Source organism: Mya arenaria, chromosome 11 (assembly GCF_026914265.1).
Source record: "Mya arenaria isolate MELC-2E11 chromosome 11, ASM2691426v1".
NCBI classification, from domain to species: domain Eukaryota; kingdom Metazoa; phylum Mollusca; class Bivalvia; order Myida; family Myidae; genus Mya; species Mya arenaria.
This window is the reverse complement of record NC_069132.1, coordinates 50,260,825-50,286,026: the sequence shown is the minus strand read 5'-3', so window position 1 is coordinate 50,286,026 and position 25,202 is coordinate 50,260,825. Positions and strand designations below refer to the sequence as shown.

General features: G+C 36.2%; 1 protein-coding gene across 1 annotated transcript; it reads left to right on the top strand.

Moving 5' to 3' along the window:
• The first annotated feature begins 207 nt into the window (after positions 1 to 207).
• LOC128208873 (sushi, von Willebrand factor type A, EGF and pentraxin domain-containing protein 1-like) lies at positions 208 to 24,881 on the top strand. The gene is made up of 9 exons (XM_052912543.1): positions 208 to 266; positions 8,033 to 8,155; positions 9,735 to 9,971; positions 12,272 to 12,487; positions 13,490 to 13,675; positions 15,091 to 15,303; positions 16,264 to 16,473; positions 20,273 to 20,932; positions 21,565 to 24,881. Exons 2-9 carry the CDS (start codon positions 8,053 to 8,055, stop codon positions 21,651 to 21,653), a joined length of 1,914 nt encoding a protein of 637 aa, XP_052768503.1. The 5' UTR covers positions 208 to 266; positions 8,033 to 8,052; the 3' UTR covers positions 21,654 to 24,881.
• Positions 24,882 to 25,202: the final 321 nt, after the last annotated feature.

Below are 25,202 nucleotides of genomic sequence, written 5' to 3'. Positions count from 1 at the left end.
AGGGGTTAACTCGCTAAAATCAAAATGCCGAACCAAATCTACTGAACATGCAGAATGTTTCTATGTAATTTGGTAAGATTTTTTTTAGTTTTTATTTATACACATTTTTTACTTTCAATGTCACTTAAAAGCTTAAATGTTACCTGGTAGAAGTATTGTTATTTTTCTCCGTTTTTCTAAAACCAGGACGTTTTGTCTTAAAACCGGAAAAAGGCCTTGACATGCGCAGTACATCCTACTAACAAAAACAACCAAAACATTAACTTGTAAGTTCTTCTATATTTATTATTCAAGAATCTAATACTACATATTTATATAGAATGTTTTTGATAACGAGTATTTGTTATTGAAGCATCTGAATTCGTTAAAAAGAAATATACTAAAAATATACACTCAAGAATAATTGGAAAATCCACGAAATTTGATACATGTATGATGTAATTTGGAAAACTAATACTTTGTATGACCTGGATAACAGGTTTATGCTGTTATCATACCTATTGTCGAAATTTCTACAATCCGCTTATTGTTTTTAGTATTGTATTTATACTGAATCCTGGCAGTCAGCTGTTAGTTCTGTCAGTTTTTTCGATCGGCATTATTGGCAGAAACAATGACATTATTTTGCCATATTGACAGCCTAGTCCAAATAATTGTACGTTGACGGATTTTTTTTAGATTTTTGATATGGCAAATCCTTCATGTACGAATTGTTTAGTATCAAAAGTGGGTAGTTGTTCTGATCAGGATTCCGGGTTAAAGCATATAGCGTCTATAAAATATCATAAAAACAAGAAATATTACCAGATAATGTTATTTTATATTAGTTCTGTACACAAAAAATAAATATTCCAACTTATAATTATGAGTTTGACGGCTTTTCTTCATTTCATTCCGTCAAAACATAACGATAAATATACAGTACACTCAACGAGTTAGACCCACTTTCCTCGCTCACTCCGAGGGATAAAGTCGATGATCGCGGGTTTCCTCCGACGGTAAAACTGTTGCCCTCGCTAAAATCCCCCCGAGTTTCTCCGAGTGGCTGGCTTACTGCCGAGTTTAATATGAACAATAGCGCTGAGAATTGTCCGATTTTATGATCCTGTGGCGGAACTCCGAGTCTAATCAGATAAGCAAGAAATCATTCTTGTTTAGAAGTTATTTATTTTTATGCTTATGCACATTGTTAAGCGTAAAAGATACTTACATGTACCAATGTTTAATTTGTATTTATGTCCGTAAACGCCAATTGAATATTGTCTTGAATTATAAACATTGAATCATTAAAGTATATCCACTAAGTTATTGCATCATAAAGCAGCCGACTATTTACACGTTTCTGAACCATGACCTCTGACGTCAAGCGCGTGATCAATACCATGTAGAATATACTATTTATTATTGGTGGTTAAAATTAGCTATGACGTTTCATGGAATTTTCCACAGAAAACGAGGCAAGAAGGCCTCCAAAACCATGCGCTGTGAACTTTGAACGCGTGTTTGACCTCCTGATTTTCCGAAAATGTGTAACCTAGAGTTTCTCGGAAGAAATGTGTTCATCAGTCATTAGCAAAAACACGTTTATAAGATGCATGTGCAACTAGTGAAATACGACTGCATTCTTGTGGTAAGCTAACTTCATGCAAAACGGGCAGAGGAAAAAGAATAATAGCAATTTACTGGAGCCGTCGTAATCTGTTGAAAATTTTAATAAAATAAATATAACTTTAGCGTAGATTCTTATCTAGTGTCTGCAGAATTTCGCGGAGTTAACCCCTCCGAGGGCCTTAAATTCAAACTCCAAGGAACGCGGACAGTCGATAAAATCATTGTGTTGGCCGCGGTAGCAAAAATCCGCCTAGGGAAACGGAAAGTGGGTCTTCACTCGTTGAGTGTACTGTACATGAAGGGCTTCAGGGCACAGTTTTAAATCGCCATGGCCGAGTTGTTTCGATTGTATAACGAGGTCCATCTCAAATCTTTGTCGGAGGAGGCCAAGTTATTACGATTGTATCCAGTTGTTCCCCTTCGCATAATTGTTGTCTGTGTCAGTCAACTTTCGTTTTATTGGAAAAGTCTGATTACAGAAATGTCCCAAGAATTGTGTCACACTTTTTTGCAATGTGTATTCTGTCAATATTTTTTTGCGACATGGCAATTCGTAAGCTGTGCTTTAGAGCCATATCAGCTGATTTAGATAGTAATTGATACAAAATTAATTTTAAATGAGATTCTCATTGAATTCTGTGAAAGCAGACATACATGTGTATGACAAAAAGTGAAACACTGATACAGTGTTGTTATTTATTTGATTAATGCTTCTACAGTGGATCAGCATTCATCTGAAAATCAAATCAGATCTATATGTTTAATCAGGTCTTCTAAAAGTTTTATATCAGCAACAAATTTTTCATTACATTTTCTCAAAATGGCGTACATGTATGCGGCACTCTCAGCTGTCAAACCCTGTAGTTAATCAAGCGTGTCGCTGTTGATATCCTTTAGAATTAGGGCAAGGCTAGGTTTTTAAGTTCTTAATTTTAATACTTTCATGGATTAACAATGACAATTTTATTTATAATACAGTGCTCCAGCTAGCCCGTTTTTCAATGGCGCAGCGCCCGTGCCCCTTTTCTTACCGCCCTGCCCCTTTTTTGAGTAGTGCCCTTTTCACAAGTGCTCTATTAGCGCCAGTTATTCCGTTAGTGCTCTTTTTAATATTGAAATCATAATGAAAGAATAGCTCTTAATCCGCTGTCTTAATTGAGACAAATTACGTAATACTTATGATAATAGTGCTCCCGCTAGGTGTCACAATGCCTCCATTGACTGCTTAAAATATGCCTTACTGCCCTTTCATCTTCCCATGTGCCTTGTCCAAGTCATATGACAGCTAATTGTGTATTTGTGTGATAAGCAGACGACCTGTGTATTCATAATCGGTCATCTTCTTATCTGATAATTAGGAACCGCCAAATAGAGAAACATCGCCAGGAGGCGGGACTATTGAATGTCAGCCAATCAGAATATACATTGAGAACTCGTTCATTCAATGATGAAAGTTCGTAAAATGCGATAGCAAATGCGAAGGGATGGTGAATAATGTTGTCAAGCACAATTAAATCTTTTAAATAATTGTTAAGTGTATTGTACAGACGTGAATAGCCAATTTAAACATTGTTGACTTGAAGCAGCAGTCACCGATTTGTAATCATAAGAAAGGTGGCGCTAACACAGTCAAATACATCACTTTTTCAGTAAATGTTTTGAAAGTTTATTTGTAAAATATTCATGATGATAACCAAAAAAAGTATGTTGATGCTTTATGTAGTGTTTACTTATCATGTCTACGATCATGCCAAAATTCGCCGAAACCGCCATTTTTCAGAACAGATTTCAGGGTTATTTTATCAATGTTCTATGTTCTAAAAGTGATTTTTTAAGCAAGGGCAGTGATTTTTATTGTCAATTTATTCTAAAACATCAGCATATTAAACATTGTTTTACCAAAGACAATTAAATAACAGCCAGGCTGAATGTTACATTCGTACCCAATTCCGATTGTACCAAACTAAGATTCGTCCCCTACATATTTGTTTTTTTTTGTGTATTTATTTATTTGATTGCTTTAAATGTTTAACTGTCATTGTTTTTTCTTCATTATACATGATTTGTAGGGGAAATATGTGACATTGCAATTAAGAAGACTCCAGACAAGTACAACATACAACCACAGACAAAAAGACAAATTTTAATTCAAACACACCCTTCTAAATTTTGAGAAAAAAAAACACATTTTGTTCAAGTCTGGATATCATGGAAAATGATTTAAATTGAGTATGAACACAAAACAAATTCTAGGGGGAGACCCCCCAAAAACCCCTTTGTGACAGTGGCGGACCCCTCCCACAACCACCCCCAATCGCCCTTTCGAGACTCATGTAGCTTGGCCTTTTCAAAACTCCACCCTGCCCTTTTCAAATCCTGGCTGGAGCACTGTAATACAATGATAATGGATTTTCCTAGAAAAAGTGGGACAATTGTTTTCATGAGTAAAAGACTGCGAATTTGACATCACTTTCATGTAATGAACACTGAAGTCAAATAACGCAGATGGTTATCGCTCTCAGATGTCCCCTAGATATACAGTGGAAACTCACTAAACCGGATCTCCACAAAACCGGAATCCTCGGGATACCGGACTTTTTTCAGAGTCCCGATTTCCCCCTTCTATTTTCAATGTAAAATAATCCCTACAAAACCGGAACCTCGGAATTCCGGATACCGGACAAAAAATCGAGAAAATTTGTTTGTTATCAACGTAATTTTACTTCCCAAAACTGGACGTATATTTGTCCAAACATGTCAAAATGTTTTTGTGTATTATGAATTCGCGAATCGTGTGTCACTTTGTTTTGACAGCCGGTGCGTCGTTAAATATTGCACCTGTGATATTGTGTTAACTCGATAATCGATAATGATGATTGCGCCGCGCGATAATCAAACAATAATCAAACTTGTGAAAAGAAAATTGATTGCACCATTAATTATGTCTCCCCCTCTCTGGGGGAGACATATTGTTTTTGCCCTGTCCGTCAGTCCGGTAGTCCGTCCGTACGTCACACTTCGTTTCCGATCGATAACTGGAAAACCGCATGACCTAGGATCACCAAACTTGGTAGGGAGGTTGGTCGTGAGGTGTAGAGGATCCCTATTGTTTTTGGGGTCACTAGGTCAAAGGTCAAGGTCGCGGCGACCCCCAATATAAAAAACATTTCTGCTCAAAATCTTGAGAACGGTTTGACCTAGGTTCACCAAACTTGGTAGGGAGGTTGGTCGTGAGGTGTAGAGGATCCCTATTGTTTTTGGGGTCACTAGGTCAAAGGTCAAGGTCGCGGCGACCCCCAATATAAAAAACATTTCTGCTCAAAATCTTGAGAACGGTTTGACCTAGGTTCACCAAACTTGGTAGGGAGGTTGGTCATGAGGTGTAGAAGATCCCTATTGTTTTTGGGGTCACTAGGTCAAAGGTCAAGGTCGCGGCGACCCCCAATGTAAAAAACATTTCCGCTCAAAATCTTGAGAACGGTTTGACCTAGGTTCACCAAACTTGGTAGGGAGGTTGGTCGTGAGGTGTAGAGGATCCCTATTGTTTTTGGGGTCACTAGGTCAAAGGTCAAGGTCGCGGCGACCCCCAATATAAAAAACATTTCTGCTCAAAATCTTGAGAACGGTTTGACCTAGGTTCACCAAACTTGGTAGGGAGGTTGGTCATGAGGTGTAGAAGATCCCTATTGTTTTTGGGGTCACTAGGTCAAAGGTCAAGGTCGCGGCGACCCCCAATGTAAAAAACATTTCCGCTCAATATCTTGAGAATGGTTTGACCTAGGTTCACCAAACTTGGTAGGGAGGTTGATCATGAGGTTTAGAAAACTCCTATATTTTGGGGGGTCACAAGGTCAAAGGTCAACGTCGCTGTGAGCTCTAATGTAAAAAAATATTTCCGTGCAATATCAGGAGAATGCTTTGATCTAGGTTCACCAAACTTTGAAGTGAGGTTGGTCATGATGTCCAATTGATTTTGCGATCAGTTGGTCAAAGGTCAAGGTCACTGACCTTGAGGTGAAGAACCGGTTTCTGCTCAATAACTCAAGAACGTTTACACCCAGGAACTTCATACTTGGTATGCCAGTTAGTCATGACTAGTTGATGGCCCCTATTGATTTTGGGATCAGAAGGTCAAAGATGAAGGTCACAATACTGTGAGGTAAAAAATGGTTTCCGCTCAATAACTAAAGAATGCTTCCACCCCTGAACTTAATACCTGGTATGCCAGTTGATCATGACTAGTAGATGACCCGTATTGATTTTCAGGTCAGTAGGTCAAAGGTGAAGGTGACCTTGAGGTAAAATAACAGTTTCCGCTGATTTACTAAACACAACTTCGGCCCAGGAACTTCATACTTGGTTTGCTAGTTGGTCTTGATTATAAGATGACCACTATTGATTTTGAGGTCAGTAGGTCAAGGTCAATTTCTTTGTCACCAGTACGTACGTCACACTTCTTTTGGCTCAATAACTTATGAAAGCTTGGACCCAGGAACTTCATACTTGGACCCAGGAACTTCATACTTTGTATGCAGGTTGGTCATGACCAGTAGATGACCCCTATGTTTGTTCGTCTCCAGTCCAAAAGTACAAATTTCATGTCCATCATTGATTATTTCTCACCTACGACCACACAATGGGGGAGACATGCGCTTTTTCAAAAAAGCAATCTCTAGTTTGTTTGTTGCTGAAAATAAAGAACTAGGAACGCTTATTAAGTGATCATTTTGGAGGGTTGTTTTATCTAAAGACTTCTATCATAGAATATGCTGATAAAAGCCTTTTTTCATACTGTTATTGCATTTTTGCTGCAATTTCGTTATCAAGGAGAAAAATGATGATGAAATAAATGTTTTCACATGCATTTAATTATAATGATTATCGGGAAAACTAATCGTTGGTCCAAAATCATGAGTGGTAGCCTTTGGCAGTACATGTATTTAGGCCACTCTGATTTTTTAAAATGTTTAGCTGTATTTGTAGTTTTCTTCATTTTAGGTCTTTTTTAGGATAGAACTGTAACATTGCAAAAAAGGAGACTAATGACATGTACACTTTTGATAAACCATACTCTTCTTACTAAGTAATTTAATGCATTTATGGTCTTATGGAAAATATTAATTACTGATACAGGTTTTTTTTACCTGATATAAAAGGGGCCGTAACGGCCCCTTCCCCTCGGAAAATAAGCCTAATTTCCCCTAAAAATGAAAATTCCCCTCCGATAAAATAAAATAAAAAAAAATTTTTTTTTTTTTTTTTTTTTTTAGAAAATCTTTTTACCTGTACAGGTTCATTTTCGACATCCTAATAATTAATGTGATGTAAAGTTTCTTTGATGATTGAACTCAGAAATCATTGATTTTTATCACATTCAGAGAATAGTGTATGAAATGTTATTTGTCATGAATTATTGCAATAGATATTTCCACCCAAAGGATTGATATTTTTTGTGAAAATAAACTTATATTAAATCATTTCCTAATTCGCAGGAGACTAGACAGTCTTTTCTTTTAGCTGTAAAATTTTGGCATTTTCACGACGTAATAGCGAGCCTGATTACATGTATGTAATCTCCCCACCAAATAAAAAAAAACTATAAGTAGTGCTGAGGCTAATTTAGTGGAGGAGTTTAAGAACAGGAAAAAAAGAGATCTATGACTATGGACTTGTAATCTAACAATCAAATATTATAAGGGGTATGATAGTAAAATAAAAATAAAAAATTAACATGCACATTTTCCCCTTTTGTACTAAAACGCTGCAAATTTTCCCCCTTCTCAAAGGCCCCAGGCCCCGTCCCCTCTTTTAGAAAAAAAGCCCTGTGATAACACAATTGTAACCGTAAATTTAATTGCTGAAAACGTAAAAATATTAAATGATTGGTCAATGCTAAAAAATGCACTGTGATCTTCTATTGTGTCATAAGTCAGAAATACCGTGTTTTCTTTCAAATTAAACTCGGTATTCTTCATAAGAACCATTGTTTACGACATTCATTAATCCTTTTTGGTCAATTAAAACAATTGTTTTAATTGTGGTAAATCTTATGTGGGATTAAGAGTGCATCTTAAAGCATTGGGAAATGGGATGAACAGTCTGGCATCATATTGGACCTTAAACACTTGATTGTTTTGATAATAATAGCTTTATTCAATTAAAATATCAATACACAAGTGCAATTAACGGTATCAGGACATCTAAACCGATTACCCCCTGATAAGTGATAAGTGGTTGTGGATCTGTATCAGACTGATTCAACTAGCTGCTGTCAACACTTCAATTATATCAGTTATAGAGCTCAAAATCCACCAATAATTGGCTTCCTTATATATGCTTTCGTAAAGGCACAGATACTATTCGCTCCGTATGGTTACATTGAAAAACATCACTATTGTACTAATGTCAATCCTTTTTTCAGTTCAGACAGATGCAAGGATTATGGGTCAATATGGATGGTCTGGGGTCTTACTGCTGAGCCTGGTAGCTGTATTCTACACAGAAGCCGCAGTTCTCACCACCCCAGCATCCAATGATACTGAAGGTACTGGTCATTCATTTTTTTTCTGGATTACTTAAATTTTACTATTTTTCATGTCATCAGCCTATTCACAGGTCTTCCATTAAGAATTTGAAACTTAAAGTATGAACGTCCTGTCCATCAATTTTGGAAGTTTTTCACTGAAATGTGGAAGTTTTAGTCTCCTGATTACAATATTTTTTTCTCCACTATTTGTCAACTAGTATGTTTAAAATCAAGTTTTTTGCAACTTTAACTTGCAAAATTCAAGACTTCTATCATAATAATTCATTTTACTTAAAGACTGATTACAATTGTTACCATAAAAGAAATATTGAGAAAAGGTTTTGATATTGTAAACTTCCAAGCTTTCGACTTATGAAGTTTTCCTCAAAATTATGAAAGTTTTTGTACTTCCGAGGAATCAAATTTTTAATGTACATGTTAAAGTGTAAAAAGTTTTAACACATTTCTAGGGAGTAATATATTTCCAAACTTCCTTTAATGAAAGCCCTATAATCATCAGTAAGGAATTCACATTTAAATTTTTAAGCCAAGCTTTGTACTGCCATGGGAACAATAGCTATAGAAACAAATTAATTTTAATAACATCTGGATCTGTTCAGAGCAAGATTGGAAGATTATCATGAAAGTTTTAATCTTCAAATGCATTCTGCCTGTCTTTCAAAGAATAAACATCTAGGTATAGTGGTGGCCTAGGTGTCGTTAAAGCTGCACTCTCACAGATATACCATTTTTACAACTTTTTTATTTTTTGTCTTGGAAAGAGCTAATTTTTGCATAAATATCTGCAAATCAATGATATAAGTTCGCTGACCAAAAATCAGATCGTAGATTTTCACATTTCTGTTAAAAAATAAATGTTTTATGGCTTAAACCGTTACTAACAATTTAAGAAAAATGCATAAAACATCATATTTAAACTAAAATATAAAAATAAGCGATCTAATTTTTTGTAAGCAGTCTTATTTTACTGGTTTCCATGGATTACTCGCAAAAAAATGGCTCGTTCCAAGACAAAAAATAAAAAAGTTGTAAAAACGTTCAATCTGTGAGAGTGCAGCTTTAAGGGTGGCATCATTGTGTAAAAACATTAACCAAAGCAATAGGTGAAGAACTGTTCAAATTTATGCAAATGTAACTTGGTATACATGTTGCTAGCAACAATATGCACTTATAAAGCAAGGTTAATAACTCTGGCTTAAAGATAGTAAGCCAATAATGTCCCTTTTTATAAAAAAATATATATACCAGGTACAATCTTTGGCTTTTGCTTAAATTTTTAAGCAACAATTAAAATTATTTAATTTGATAAGCATGATTCAAAGACATGAAAGGCAAAAAAGTTGAAACTTAAACATAATTGCAGCTAAATTGTTTTTTCTACACTAACAAACAATTGAACTGAAGGATTAAATACAGTAATGTTACTGGACTCTCATTATTTCAGTAATATAAATTGACTTTCAGCGATATTATTTGATTTTTCAATATTTCAGCAGCCGCGTTTATATATAAGGCTGTGTGAGGACTCTTTAAATTATTGAAAATGTATAAAAACTATTGTGTTTATCCATTTCAGAAGTAAAAAATTGTGAACCACCAAAAAGCTTTGACAACGGCCAATATATAGAGAGTGTTGGTAGCCCTTACAAGATAGAATACACCTGTCACCTGGGCTTTATACTGGTGGGACCAACGGTTCAGATATGTGGCGAGGATGGCGGTTGGAATCCCCCGGGCCTGCCCGTTTGTGTAGATGCATTATCGATGTCTGAGAGGAAGGCAAATGAAAATGGCGGAATTATACAGAAATTTGGTAAGATGCACACAGGATACATACCGTAAATGACTGGTTATAAGACGATAGGGGGTATTAGACGCAGGGAAAAAAATATGTGCCAAATCCGGGAAAAAAACTTTTAATTTATGTTTTGGGTTAAAAGACGCATAGAAAAAATGTCAAAATCGTCGGGCATTTTCGGCCACCGTGTTTGTTGACAGTGACAAAAAAAATTTTTTCGTGAAAATGGCAATGGTTATCTTTAAAACCATACAATGATAACACAAAGCAAAATAGGTTTCATTTTTATTCGTTTCATGTGATATAAAACATAACAGATTATTTCAAATAAATACATTCAACCAGCACATATTGCACAAAGAAACACACAAATTGTCATTCACTAATCCTTAAATCGCTTTCCTCAAAGCCCTCAAATTCCTCGTCATCGTCGTCACTCTCGAAGAAACGCTCCATTTCATCCTCCGTCATGTGTTTGGTCGTCTTGTCCGTGTAGTAACCGCATCCATCATCGTCTTCTTCTTCGTCGGCTGCCTCATCTGTCTGTTTGTGCCCTGGGTTTTTGACAAACTCCTCCCATATGGTGTCATCTTCGGTCCCGTCCATAGCGTTTGATATGGAGCACTTCTTGAACGCATAAACAATGATCTTCGGATCTAGCTCTTTCCATGCGTCTACGATCCAAGCGCAGATTTGATCAAGTTCTGGCTTCCTTCTTCGCCCAGTCTTTGTGTAAGAGTGCGTTTCACCGGCCATCCAATTATTCCATTTATTTCTCAGTGCCACTTTCATCGGTTTGTTAATGGAGACGTCTAGAGGCTGTAGAATGGATGTCATCCCTCCGGGAATGACAGCTGGAGTTGTCCTTGATTCTTTCATCAACTCTTTCATTCCGGGGGTTGTGTGAGCCCTGAAAGCATCCAGGACGAGTAGAGAGCGATGCAGGTCTGCTCCTGGTCGTTCGTTCCACACGGTTTTAACCCAGTCGTAGCAAAGAGCCTGGTCCATCCAGCCCTTTTCCTGCACACGAACGTGGATCCCTGCTGGCCATTCGATATTCTTCGGCATAGTTTTTCTCTTAAATATAACGTATGGCGGGAGCTTGCCTCCGTCAGCTGTACAAGCCAACATCACGGTGAATCTGTTTTTCTCGTTTCCTGTTGTATGTATGGTTACAGACTTAGAACCAAGAGCATTCAACGTTGTTGACACAGGCATGTCGTATGTCAGTGGAGTCTGGTCAGCATTGCCTATTTGGCTAAGTGGGAAGTCGGTGGCTTTTCTTTGGCGGATAATAAATCGCTGAAAGTCTGTGATTTTAGTCTCAAAATCATCTGGTAGCTTCTGGCTGATGTGAGTACGTCTTCGGATGGACAGCTGTTGACGTTTCATGAAGGCGCGGACCCATGTTGTTGATGCCTTGAAGGTTGATTGAACTTGATGTGTCTTTGCCAACTTCATAGCCTCGAGATGGATATCAATCGTTGATACGGCAACACCCCCCTCTCTTCGCTCTTTGACGTATTGTAGAATAGCCGTCTCAATAGCGGGATAGAGCGCCCCCATGCCCCGGTTGGCTTTTCTCGTTTTCGTCATGGCCATTAATTCGTGCTTCTGTTTTCGCCATTTGCGTACGTTGACCTCATTCATGGTGTACTGGCGACCCGCTGCACGATTGCCGTGCTCTTCAGCATAGCTGATAACAGCTAGCTTTTCTCGTGCTGTGTACGATGTACGCACTTTCCCCATGATGGCACTAAAAAGTACCTAGTGTGACAATTTGTTGTTGGATGGCACTAAAAAGTACCTTTTATGACAATTTGTAAGATTCTTTCTGACATACTGGTACTTTGATAGTCAAAATGTAATCCAGAACCTTTCCTTGTGTAATAAAAGTTTGATATTTTTCACTCTTATGACATTTTAGCCCACATTGTTGAAATAAAATTTTATTGTGTTGGGACTGGCACCCAACTTCAATGACAGTAAAATAAAATTTTGTTTTTTTCCACTCTTATGGAAATTTAGCCCACATAATTGAAACCAAACTTTTATCGCGCTGGAAATGGGACCAAATTTCAATGATGTCATTTGAGTGTAAGATCACAATATATTTCTCCTTTTTGTATACCAAAAGTGAATATATCACTCCTGACTACGCCACTCATGAAATACAGCTTTTGATATTCATAGAGTGAAATATATTATGATCTTCCACTGAAGCAAACAATAGTCTTTTATACTTTATGAGGCATGCCACACTTCATTCCTATGTAGAGATCAAAACAGTCCCACATCTTGATTTCTGTTTTCAGATTCAGTGAAGTGTGACAGGCCCTACCTCCGTCAGGGACACCTGGAATATATGGCTGGTTCGGAGTTCCTGGTGGGAGACATGATAACTGTGAAGTGTAGCGATAACCACGCCCTACAGGTGAGCGACACAATCATCCAGGAGCTGCAGCTTGTGTGTGGTCAGGATGGTAGCTGGATCACTGTTGATGGATTCAAGGTGAAACCCGACTGCTCCAGTAAGTACTGCTAAAATTGTGTATTTGTAAATCATATAATATAAATTGTCTTTTTGATGTAGCTTTGTGGGTTACAGGTAAATACTAATAGACAGGGATGTGATTTTTCCGTGGATTCGCGGAATTCCGCGGATCTAATGGCCCCAGGGACCCCCCCACCCCCCCAACCACCAAAAATAAAAAAATATTTTTTTTTAGCTGATTAAAAAAGATGCTGTTGTGCTTTTGGTTGTTAGAGTTGATATCCCAGTTTGCTTCCAATTTAAAGTCAGAAGAACCTTCAAAAGAGCTACTAAAAAGCCAGTTTTTCTTCTACGGCAGTGTGCTTTTGACCCTAAAAGTGCCCCAAGAATTCATGGCCGAAATGGTTTCAGCCCTCCAGCTGCCAGGTCAATCACATTCCTGAATAGATCGGCATACAGTATGGATTGGGATTTTAGCTAGAGGGTTTAAGGGAGGATGCTGCACCCTGTCCTTTTTAGGATGCACCATTCTGCCCTCTTGTCATGGAGACAAGAAATTATACCATCCTGCCTGCAAAGATTTAAATGCCTCATTCCACAATCCAAAAAAGTAAATTATTTTTTATTTTACTCTTTAACAAACAACTGTTAAAGCCCTCAGAGTTACCTAGCAGTGGACTAAAAATAATATTATATATAATATATATTATCCTGTGTTTGAAATATACCATGGTTAAGTAAGAGCTTGCATTAAGAATTTGAAATAAGATGTATGAACTTCCTTGCCAAGTTGATTTTGAACTTTCTTTTTTGAAGAGTAATTTTTTATTTAAAGTCATTATAATATTCTACAAAATTTCTTTAACGGAAGCACTGTTTATTAACAATAAGGCATTTTGTTGCTTTATTCACATTTCAAAAAGCCCTGGCCCTGTTTTTGCAATACCATTTCTTTTATGTATTGGAATAGATACCAGTATATATGCATTCTTTTAACTTATAAACATCCTCATATACTTAATATCTTTCTTTTCCTCAGTCACTCTGTGTGGGCCTCCGCCAGAGGTGCCATACAGCCATATAGATCTGAGTGAGCTCTCTCCCACCCTCATGGATGGGGAGGTTGCGTTCTACACGTGTATTGAGGGCTACATGCTGGTCGACCCCAGCACCAACAACCTCACATGTCGTAACGGAGAGTGGACTGGCAGTTTGCCGGCTTGTCGTATGTGTTCTAATATTTTGTTTAATTCTAATCAACATGTCATACATTAATGTGTGTATATATACATAGGACGCACTTTTTACCCACGTAATTAATTACTTTAATATAGAGAATTAAATGCAATAAAAGCAGTGTGTTCAGTAAGGGGAGCATTTCCAAAACGCTAAAAAACATTTTGTTTGGTATCCCTGTTTCAACGCAGCGCATACACTGCAAGCGGGGAACCAAACAGCAAACGTTCGCTGCAAATACGTTTACTGAACACATGGAAGGTGTTAGTTTACATTACACTTCAAAGGGGTGTTATTCACATCGATTGATGGATTTAGTTACATATTGGCAGTGGAATGTTGGGTACGGTTAGCATCAGCAGACGAGAACAAATAAATTCTTTCATTCTTTTTTCAGATTTAAGAAAATTTAAGTAAGACTAAAATCCATTATTGAATCCCATTATGGCGCTTACCTGTACAATTAGCTCCGGTTTGTTCTTACGTTTGTCTGATGGACCGCCAAGAGTTTAATGGTTTCCTCTTTCGTCATTTGAGTAACAGTTATGAATATTCAATTAGAGGGGGTTATCGTCATGTCAATACTTGTTTATTATTACTTGTCCCTTTTTGCTCGACTATTCGAAGAATATGGAGAGCTATACTACTCACCCAAGCGTCGGCGTCGGCGTAGGCGTTGGCGTCACACCTTGATTAATGTTTTGCATGCAAGCACACATATATTAATATCTCAGCAACTACTTGAGGTATTGCATTGAGCATTTATACAATGGTACTCAACCATCCAACCTATTTAATTAAGCAGTTAAGATAAATCTAGTTTGCATTATATTAAAAAAATGGCCCCTTCTTAGACATAGTAATTCTGGTTAAGGTTTTGCTTGTTACCACTTTTAAGTCAATACCTCAGCGAATACATCATGTATTGCATTGAAACTTTTTACACATGCTCCCAACCATTTAACCTTCTTCTTTAATCAAGTAAGATAACTCTATCTTTTATTTTTTATAAATTTTTGCCCCTTTATTATGCGACTTAATTCTTGTTAAGGTCTTGCATGTTAGCATACATAGGATAATATCTCAGCAATTACTTGATGTATTGCATTGAGACTTTATACAATGGTACTCAACCACCCAACGTAATTTAAAAACCAAGTTAGATAACTGTATTTTGCAAATAATCAAATGGCCCTTTATTATTACACTAAAAATTCTGGTTAAAATGTTCCATGTAAATACATTTATATTAATATCTCAGCACATCATGTATTGCATTGAAATCTAATCTAACAGTGATCCATGCATGTTTTGCCAAAACTTTTCAATCCTCGAGCACGCTGTCTCTGTGACAGCTCTTGTTTACGCTGTTATATACATGACGACTGACCATTCCCATTCCAGTGGTCATACAGAAGTGTGGTCTCCCCAGGGACGTCCCCAACGGTCACTACTCAAACCCTGAAACAGCGCCGAAAAGCAGGAATGAGTTCAGCATAGGTTCCCACGTGAAGTATTACTGCTACCCGGGCTACAAGTTGATAGGGGACGCCACTCTGTTTTGTGAGCAGAATTCCAAATGGTCGCATAACCCACCACAGTGCATTCCGAAAGATGGTTTGTATACATATATGTAAAATATTCATGCATATATATAAGCATACAATCGGAAATTGATAATCAATTAATGTGATCTGAGAACCTTCAAATCATGGCTGAAATCTTGGATTTCCACAAATATTAATGAACCATTGGATGTATGAAAATAAGGAAGCAACATTAATTTTTAATTATTTCTGAAATAATTATGCATGTGACAGTGTCCGATGAAGTAGTGTCTAAACTTTTAGTGTGTTTTTTTGGGGGGGGGGGATCCATTTGAAGAGCGCCCGGACTTTCAAACTTTAAGATCATCCATTTCATGGTTATATGGTCTCAATTATCCAATTGAACATCATCGTGAAGATTTATACATGAACCAGAATGACCACATGTACAATTCCAGCGGTTGATAAATGTGAAACTCTGTCATCTATGCTAAGATTTAAATAAAATTAATGATTAAAATTGGTGCATAAAGTTTGAAAATGTTAAAATTTAAATAAAAATGGACAATTAAAATTTGGTAAACTTATAAGATTTTAAAAAACGATTTAGTGATGAGGAACTACAATGTACATATATATTAAAGATTGCCTTTTTGACACTTTGATCTTTTTGAGTGACTCGTATTGAGAATGCTAGTAATCATAATAAAATCTCACTTTTTACATCATGGCTCGAAATCAAGTATATTACTTTAACCATTATATATTTTACAACGATTGTGAAGTAAGCTATGATAGCTTATACTAAGTCACTCTCGTTGGCACGATGTTGCGCGAGAGTGAGGTCTTGTGTTGTTGGGGAAAACGGAGAACCCAGAGAAAACCAACTTGCCCCGCTTGGTGACCACTAACCAAACTCACATGCGCCCGGGCCTGGAATCGAACCCGGGTCGCCTTGGTGAGAAGCGAGTGTGCTAACCACTGCGCTAACCGGACAACCTCAAATTATCAAGTATATAATGTTTTGCAGAGTCAGCACATTACTGCCCAACAGTCACCACTGTAAGTAACGGTCGGTGTTATTGTGAGTCGAAATCAAACCTGCAGTTTTGCGAGCCGTTCTACCAGGGCCTGCACATAGAGTGTGTGTGTGACCACGGATTCAGCATGCTGGGACAGTCCATTGTCACATGCAGCGCTAATGGGCATTGGGACTATGAAATGCCTAGCTGTATCAGAGGTAAAGTTATTTGACATGCTACCATATATTTGTTAAGTTATTTTTTGCTGGAATTTTGCATTTAAATACTCTTGTAAGAAGTAGTGATAAAACGATTATTGAGTACACGCGATAAATAGTCGCTGTCATTGTAATGTTGGCCATTGATAGTGGATGTCGATGTCACTAATGTTACTTCCGGTAATAACTTGTAAACTTATATATGCACTTGATGCGGTGTGCATTATTTTGCATCTGATGTGCAATTATGATGTAAGTGATTTGTTGTTGTTGTTCATTTATTTAGTTTTCAAAGACAGAACAAGTTGATTGAAATTTAGTGACTGTTCCAAAAAGCGTAACTATATCACACTACCTGACTCCATGTGAAACCATTGAAATGATAATTATCATTCTTTGTATAAAAAATGTATCCCAAAATGATATTATGAACTTTCGATTATTTTCTTTGCTTAGATAGATTTTACTTCATTTGCATACACTTCAATGATTTTATCAGAGTTGAGAATCTTTCGGAATTTGCAGACCTGAATTTTAGTCTCCTTATTTTTCAGTTAACAACTCTGTAAATCACTGTGTATTGGAAGCTCTTTTTCCCCCAAATTCACTCCAAAAAGATGTCTGGGTTTTATCTTTAGTAGTAGGCTTTTGGCGTGTTTTTTTCAAAGTCCATTTCTGGCATAAATTTGCATAATAGAGAATTAAATTGAACAAAAGGTGTTTGTTTATATTTCACTTTAAACACTTGGGACGCTACTCACATCTATCGAGGATTTTAGTTATATAGGCAGTGGAAAATTGATCAGAATAAACAGAAAAGAACAAAAAAAACGTTAATCAATATTTTAAGTTTCAAAATTGTATGGTAGTGCAGATATGTTTAAATGCAGTCTTAGGCTCTCAAAATGCTTCAAGCCCAGGAGCTATAAGGGACTGCACTTGTCCTGCCATGGGACGTAACTCGACACCCTGGACCCCTGGCGAGAAATTCAGGGATGTTTGTTTGAAGCCATTCTCACCCCTGATATATAAGCATCAGCTGTAGAAAAGATATCACTTAGAAATAATTGCTGTTTAGTGTTGAACAGGTAGAGTAGGTATTTTTTTTCAGCCCTATAAAATAGCATGTTTGCAGTCTGTATGAAAGTTCGCCAGACCTTGGCTCCCGCCGATAATAAATGGCGAGGTCCAATAATCACAGCTATATTGTAGGCCCGCATGTCCGGCAATAATTTTTGGGGCAAAATGATTTAATAAATATGTGTCAAACGTATAACTTGTTAATTTTATTAACTAACCTATGTTTACTTGATCAAACCAACTTAATCAGGGCATTTATCGACCCGAGCTCCTCGGGTTTTGACGAATAGAAATAGTAAATGACCCGAAAATGATGCATAATAAATTTGTAATATTATTGTAAATTTGTATTATTATCATTTTAAAGGAGCCGCAAGGCATGCTCTAAATGCCTTTTTAATCAATTAAAGTCAAGAGCAATTAACACCCAAAGTGACAACTTATTATCGATCTGGAAACTACGGTTTCCATGTCAATTAGCAGCACTTTAACTCAATGACGTGATAACTCCGCCCATTATGCAAAATAACGGATACCTTCAGCTTCTTCGCTTAGTACGATGGTTTAAAAAACAACAATGCTTAAATATATTTTGTTTAAGTTTTTTATACCATGTCTATATCAATTTAAAAATATATTTGTATTAGATTTTAATGTGTAACAGATAAAGATAAACATTTTTCGTAGCACATGGTCTAAAAAGCGCGGGAAACAGGTGCGCGCTTACCTTCTGTCAATTTTAATGAAAGTGAAAGGAGATTACTGCGTAAAACGTTGCCAGTGTAGAGTATTGTTATATAATATAATAGTTTAATTGTTATGCCATTTATGAAAAAATAAAACCAGTGTTGCAATATTGACAATAGGAACGTTGAATGTTTTTGTTTACTTGAAAATGAAAAACATGAAAGTGAAACTGAAAGTAGAAATGAGAGATGTCGGTGCAACTCAACAATCGCTGTTGCATGTAGGATTCTGGCAAGGATGCATAGGGTTACATAAAGAATAGTACATGCATAATTCCTGTTTCACTGAACATGCAGTAAATAAATAATATGTTCATACAAGTCAAAACATAAATGTCCAAGTTTTGACCCTGGGATTTTTTTTAACCACCTAAGAGCAGGAAATGAGACAACAAGGTATAGTCCAGTGCTCAGGCTACATGTAGACCTAAATAGCAGGGTGTGGTAACCTGCTGGTCTTTTCCAGCCTTCTGCTGCCTTTTTACCACACCCTTCAGTGCCCTTTTGTTTGACAGAGCAGTATTTCAGAAATTAAAAGTATAAAAAATATACCTAATTTTGACACTCATTAAAGTAAAGATAACAGCTAAGGTGTCCATAGCATGAAAGTAGTTACTACACATACACAATAAGAATTTATCATTGGCCCTTGCAATAATGCTTCATGAAGGGTCATTCAATGTACATCAAAATTGCCTTTTAATAGCCTAGCACCCTACCCTTTTCAAATACTGACTGGAGCACGGGTATACTATTAAGTTATATTGATATTTTTTTTCTCTTTCTTGAGATTTTTCTTGAATAAAAAGTGAATTAATACAGCTGATCCTAATAAAACACTGGAATTGTAATATTTTTTAATTAAAGATTTGGAAGTATAGATAATCATGTACCTTGCCATCTTATGACAGATGAGAACTATAATTTATAAAGAAAGACCAAGTACTTAGAAAAACACAGACAATGACACTTGAAGATCTGATTTTGACTCTTGAAAATCAGATCTCAAGAGTCATTTACTCTTGTGTTTTAGACAATGTTGGAAGCGCTGACTTTTAATAAATAAGATCCTCGTGGGCATAACTGTAAGTTATGTGACGTCACACAGTGTGACTCTTTGAACTGAAGCCGATAGAATGTGTTTATTCAGTTCAGTGCATGTATAAAATGGTGTTTTAATTAACTTCATGAAGGATTTACACTTATAGGCGTAATAAATAAGTTTATGACCATTGATTACTACGGATAAATTAATAAGTGGTAAAAAGCAAACATGAAGAAAAAAGGCAGGTTAAACAAACATGTAAATAAAATGTAAAAATGATAATTTTCTATGTATTCGGAGAGCGAAAAAAATAATTAATTAATGGTGTCCGAACTCTTGTGAATTACGGTATTCAATATCATTTTGAATAATAAATTGAATTAAACAATAATCAAACGTACATATAAAAAAGCAAAGTTGGGCACTGTCAAAATATTTTTTGCTTAACATAACTTTTCATTCTCGACAGTATGGTTTTAAAGATAACCATCGCCATTTTCACGAAAAAAAATTTTTTTGTCACTGTCAACAAACATGGTGGCTGAAAATGCCGGACGATTTTGACATTTTTTCTATGCGTCTTTTAACCAAAAACATAGATTAAAAGTTTTTTTCTCGGATTTTTCACAGATTTTTTTCCCTGCGTCTAATACCCCCTATCGTCTTATACCCAGTCATTTACGGTATACAAAAAATGTTTGGTCCTGCAAAAACTGGTCCGGTCCTGCAATGTAGGATCAAAAATGGCATATTAAAACACACAGAAAAATGAATCTGCAAAAAATGATTCAATATAAAAATGTCAGGTTCACCTACTTAATAAGGAAGGTTTGGTCACATTACCCAAACAAGTAGGTTTCGGTCAGACTGCCCAAACAAGAAGTACTTTTAGGCCTTAGCAATAACCAGTGATTTTTATCTTTTACAGAACCAGAAATAGACGGGGACCAAGGCATGAATTCATCCGGATCCACATACCACATGAGCACCTTGGCAGTCGTCCTAGCCACCGCGTGCAGTGTTCTTGGTGTCCTTGTGCTTGTCATGGTCATTATGGTTTTCCGTCGTCGCAAACCCCACCCACCTCGGTTATGTCGCACGTCAGCTGTGCCGCCCCCTTACTCCCGCGTTCGTAGCGCTCCTCTCGATGAACATGATCGTATGTTGCTAATCGGGTATGATAATGCTCAAGCTGCTTTACCGTCATATGAAGAGGCAACGAGAAGAGAAAATAACCGAAATAATAGAGGTCAAGGTCATCATCATAGTGTCGGAAATGACGATCTGGGTCAGGTCGGGGAATATCGACCTTTACCAAGCATTCCTAATACTTTCCGATCAACTCAGTTACCCCATGGGGAGGGGACAAGTAGACATTCGATATTAACTACGAGTACAATGAATAGGGATGGCATATCAGATCGGGAAGTGTTCGGGTCTATTGATACGGTGAATGTGAGCATGAGTGATGCTAGTACGGCTGTTACCGTGGAGACAATGGATAGCACAGGATCACACCATTCCAATATGTCGCGCAGGGCCAACGCTGGCAGCATAAACTCATCAAACGGCAGTCTCGTCACTGAAGGTAAGAATACGTCCTAAAAAAGATTATACTGAGGAAAACAATCTCATGTTAGAGATTTTGATGATAATTAAATAAACATTTAGAATTTGCAAGCGGAATTTTGACCATCTTCACCATCACTTTTGGAAGTTTTTATCCCAAACATGGAAGTAAAGGTCTCTTAAACATGATGAATTTTCACCATCATTGTACATCAATTCTAACAGATATTAAGTATATTTTGAGTATCTACTTGAGAAGTTTTGAAACTGGTGTCAGATAGATGTTACTAGCTCCATATATGAAAATGTAGTATTATAGAGGAGAATCATTACCAAGGACACATGCGTAAGCTGGTAGCATACCCGAGGGCCATATTTTATGATCCAAACCTAAAACACATGGGTTTTTTTTGCATATCTTAAATGTGAAAAAATTGACGTAGAAAATTATGTACATTTTACCAGCGCATGCAACATATTTTACTGATTCCCCAATTAAAAAAGTGCCATATTCGGGTTGGAGCTTAGCTCTCATTCCATATTGTTTCCTTTGCCCCGTATATCCCATATCAGGTCACCTTCTTACCCCGTAACTTACAATATTGTGCCCCTTAAAAAGTTTGTATTCATTACATGTTGGTGTTTTTGCAGATGTTCCTTTGTTGGACAGTGCGCGGCGAGATAGTGAAATAGACTCTGTATCGAACCAGGAGGACGTGTCCGACAAACCAGAGTCATGAACGAGACTCCAGGCACCTGTGTTGGTGTGGCATTAAGAAAAACTTGTATTGGCTGATAAGCCATGGTACAGAATGTTACTAAGGCCTCAAAGAATTTTAACCAAATTTTTCAGTGCTATTTATTTGTGACATCATGTCAAGAATTATAAAACTAGTTTTATATAAAAAATGTATAATGACGTTATTTCGTGATGGTGATGTCAATTTCAATATAAACAAGATTATTATTCAGTTAGTTTTAGGTGGCACTAATGTATTTTTAGCTTGATTATTCAATGAATAATGAGAGCTATTCTACTCACAATAGAGTTGGTGTCAGCGTTACACCTTAAGGTTTTGCATGTAAGCACTTTTAAGTCATCTCACAGTCATCGAAATTAGACTTTTGAACAAGCCTGAATGCTTATACTAATGCTTGGCATCAAATTTTGTAAAAGCCCTGCTATATAAAATTCAGAATTTGAGCAAGCCCGAAAGACATTTTACCAGTGCAGGGCTTGCGGGCTTGTGCTAATTTCGACCACTGATCTCAGCAAAAACATCATGTATTGCATTGAAAATTTAGATATATGTATTCCAAACTATCGAAATTACTTCCTTTTTAAATTCTGGATTTTGCATTTAAGCAGACATAGATTTATATCTCAGCAACTACTTGATGTATTGCATTGAAACTTGATACAACGGTACTCAACAACCCAACTTACTCGAATAATCAAGTTATATTACTGCCAAAAGTGGCAGAATAGTCAAGGTGCTGCTCTGTGACAGCTCTTGGTTTTTTAATAACTTATAATGTACCAAAGGGCACAAGATCATAGTTATCAATTTCAGTCACATTTTAGAATAGACCTTGTAAATCTCTTCTTGCACCATTATAAATTTTGGACAAATTGATATTGTAGAGACATACTTTGAGTCTAAAATGATAAACTCTTTTATACATTGTAACGACATCTCATGTTTTATTAAGCAAGCATTATAAGTCAGTTGAATAAAGCTACATTTATGTTTTTTATATAGATCAGGTCTATTTTTTAGTCATTTTAACATTTTTTAACAATTTGTAGACTGTTGATTGTGTTTTTATAAATTCTGCTTTAACTTAATGGCATAATAGTTAAAACAGCTGAGCACGTAATCAGCGATAAAATTTATGTTTGCCTAAATTGAATTACATGAAAATTAAAAAAAAATGTAAGACCTTTATGTGAGTGGAACTTAGGTAAGCAATCCATCTTTAGGATGCATATATGTGCATTAAGATAAGTCATCCATTATTCGGATGCAAAGATGTGTTAGCGCATTAAGGTAAGCCATCCATCGTAGGGATGCAAAGATGTGTTGGAGGATTTTAGATATTAACATCAAGATTATTTCCATGTTTAATTTATATAGATTATCCATTATATTAATTTTGCATTGATTACATTTATGAATACAACCATAATGATGTTTCTATAATGATATGATATATTAAAGGGAGGTAAGAAAACAAAACTATGATTATATAGAAATTTATTAATTTTTATCTTAAATAACATAATATTTTCAAAATCCCTCTGTGAACACTTTAAAAATATCTTCACTTTATATTTTGTACCTTTAAAATGAAATTTTACTAGTAGTATTTTTGTACTAATGAAGGCTGGCTTACCTTAAAATGAAAGAGTGTTTTTATACAGAAGTTGAAAAATGATTGTGTGACTTAAGAGTATTCTGGGGTTTTTTAAGCAACAGGAGGCTTTTCCACCTAGTTGTTTCTAGAATCTTAAGAATGGTCTCAAGTCTAGAAGAGATTTTCAATAGTGATTGGGTTCTTTTTATCAAGACTTCTAGGAGCGAATTCATATCTAGGAGAGATTTTTAAGAGTGCAGTACTGCTGTTTGAGAATCCTTCCTAGGTAAGATATCATCCCAAGTACCACTGTTGAAAAGCTCTTCTAGGTACGAACTTATTCCTAGATTTCTTCATGAAATGCCGCCAGAGGCAGTATTTAATTTAATTCTTACCCTTATCATTAGCTTTGCCTCGGTGATTCCATTCTGTATGTCGGCCAGTTTTACATTCCAACTAAAACACTCAAATTCAACCCTTAAACTTAAGTAGGATCTAAGTTGATTATTTAATATGGAATATGGTCCCAGGACGCCACGGTGAATATTTTTTTGTCAATGTCAAAATAAAAGAAAAGTATTAATATGTGTGTGTTTTTTAGTGTGTGAAAATAGAAAATCATTTAAGTAAGTGAGCACAAAAATCTCATTCATGTGCTGTAGACAATGTCTGAGACTTTTTAATGAAACAAATTGTTGTGCTAGTTTATGTAAATACCATGACTGTGAATGTTGCCTTTTTGTTATAACTGATATAAATGTACATATTAAACATTAATGAGGTACATGTAGTGTTTAAGAAAAAAATACCTAATTGATTTTGTTGATTTACAATATTACGCCAAAATGTGATTTTTAGCACCTTTTTTATTCAATTTTTGATATGATTATAACACATGTAGCCATTTTAGTGTGGATGTATTTGTAGAGTGTTTTCTTGATAGGTTAAATCGGCATTATTTGAATATGATGTGACAAAGTTTTGTATGATAAATAGGCAAGGGTTTGTATAATAATGAAACAAAGTTGTGAATGGTAATAAGGCAAAGTTCTGTATGATATTAAGAAAAAGTTATGTATGATAATGTGTAAAAATATGTGTGATTAAAGTTATGACTTTTGTTTTTATTAAGTATTGTAGAAAACATTTATATGCTGATAAAAATCATGTGCAATGTCAAAACTTGATCGTGAAACTAGTTAGTGCTAACAGAATACTGTCTAATGAAATAGATTTTATACCAAATTAAGAGTCATATCATTTAAACATACACCACACCCCAGGAAGGCTCTTTCAGGTTTTACTGTCTCCATTAAGAAGTTTGTTTCAGTTGTTTTCCCACAAAACAAGATTCTCCCTCTAGATAATTATTTTTCTACAACAAAAACAAAGAGCATCAGTCCAAACCTAAAGAATTTCCTAAGTTTGCCTTCCTGGGATGGGTTGTATGCTTTAGTTCGATTATACAGGTCATTATGTAGTTCTCCATGTTTTGTAAAACATTTGTATACACCTTCATTTTTATAAATGCACGTTACGTTTTGAACTTTATATACAATTTGTTGAAATGAACCACACTCTGAAGTTGAAAATAAACCTACATATTTTTAGTTTGTTGTTTGTTTGTTTTTTTTTCAAAAAAATGTTGAGGTGTTGCCATGAACTCTAAGGTCTCCTCATCATTGTAGGTATCTTCCTCATCGTAGGCCTCTTGCTCATCTAAGGTCTCTTCCTCATTGTAGGCCTCTTGCTCATCTAAGGTCTCTTCCTCATTGTAGGGCTCTTGCTCATCTTAGGTCTCTTCCTCATTGTAGGGTTCTTGCTCATCTAAGGTCTCTTCCTCATTGTAGGGCTCTTGCTCATCTTAGGTCTCTTCCTCATCGTAGGGCTCTTGCTCATCTTAGGTCTCTTCCTCATCGTAGGGCTCTTGC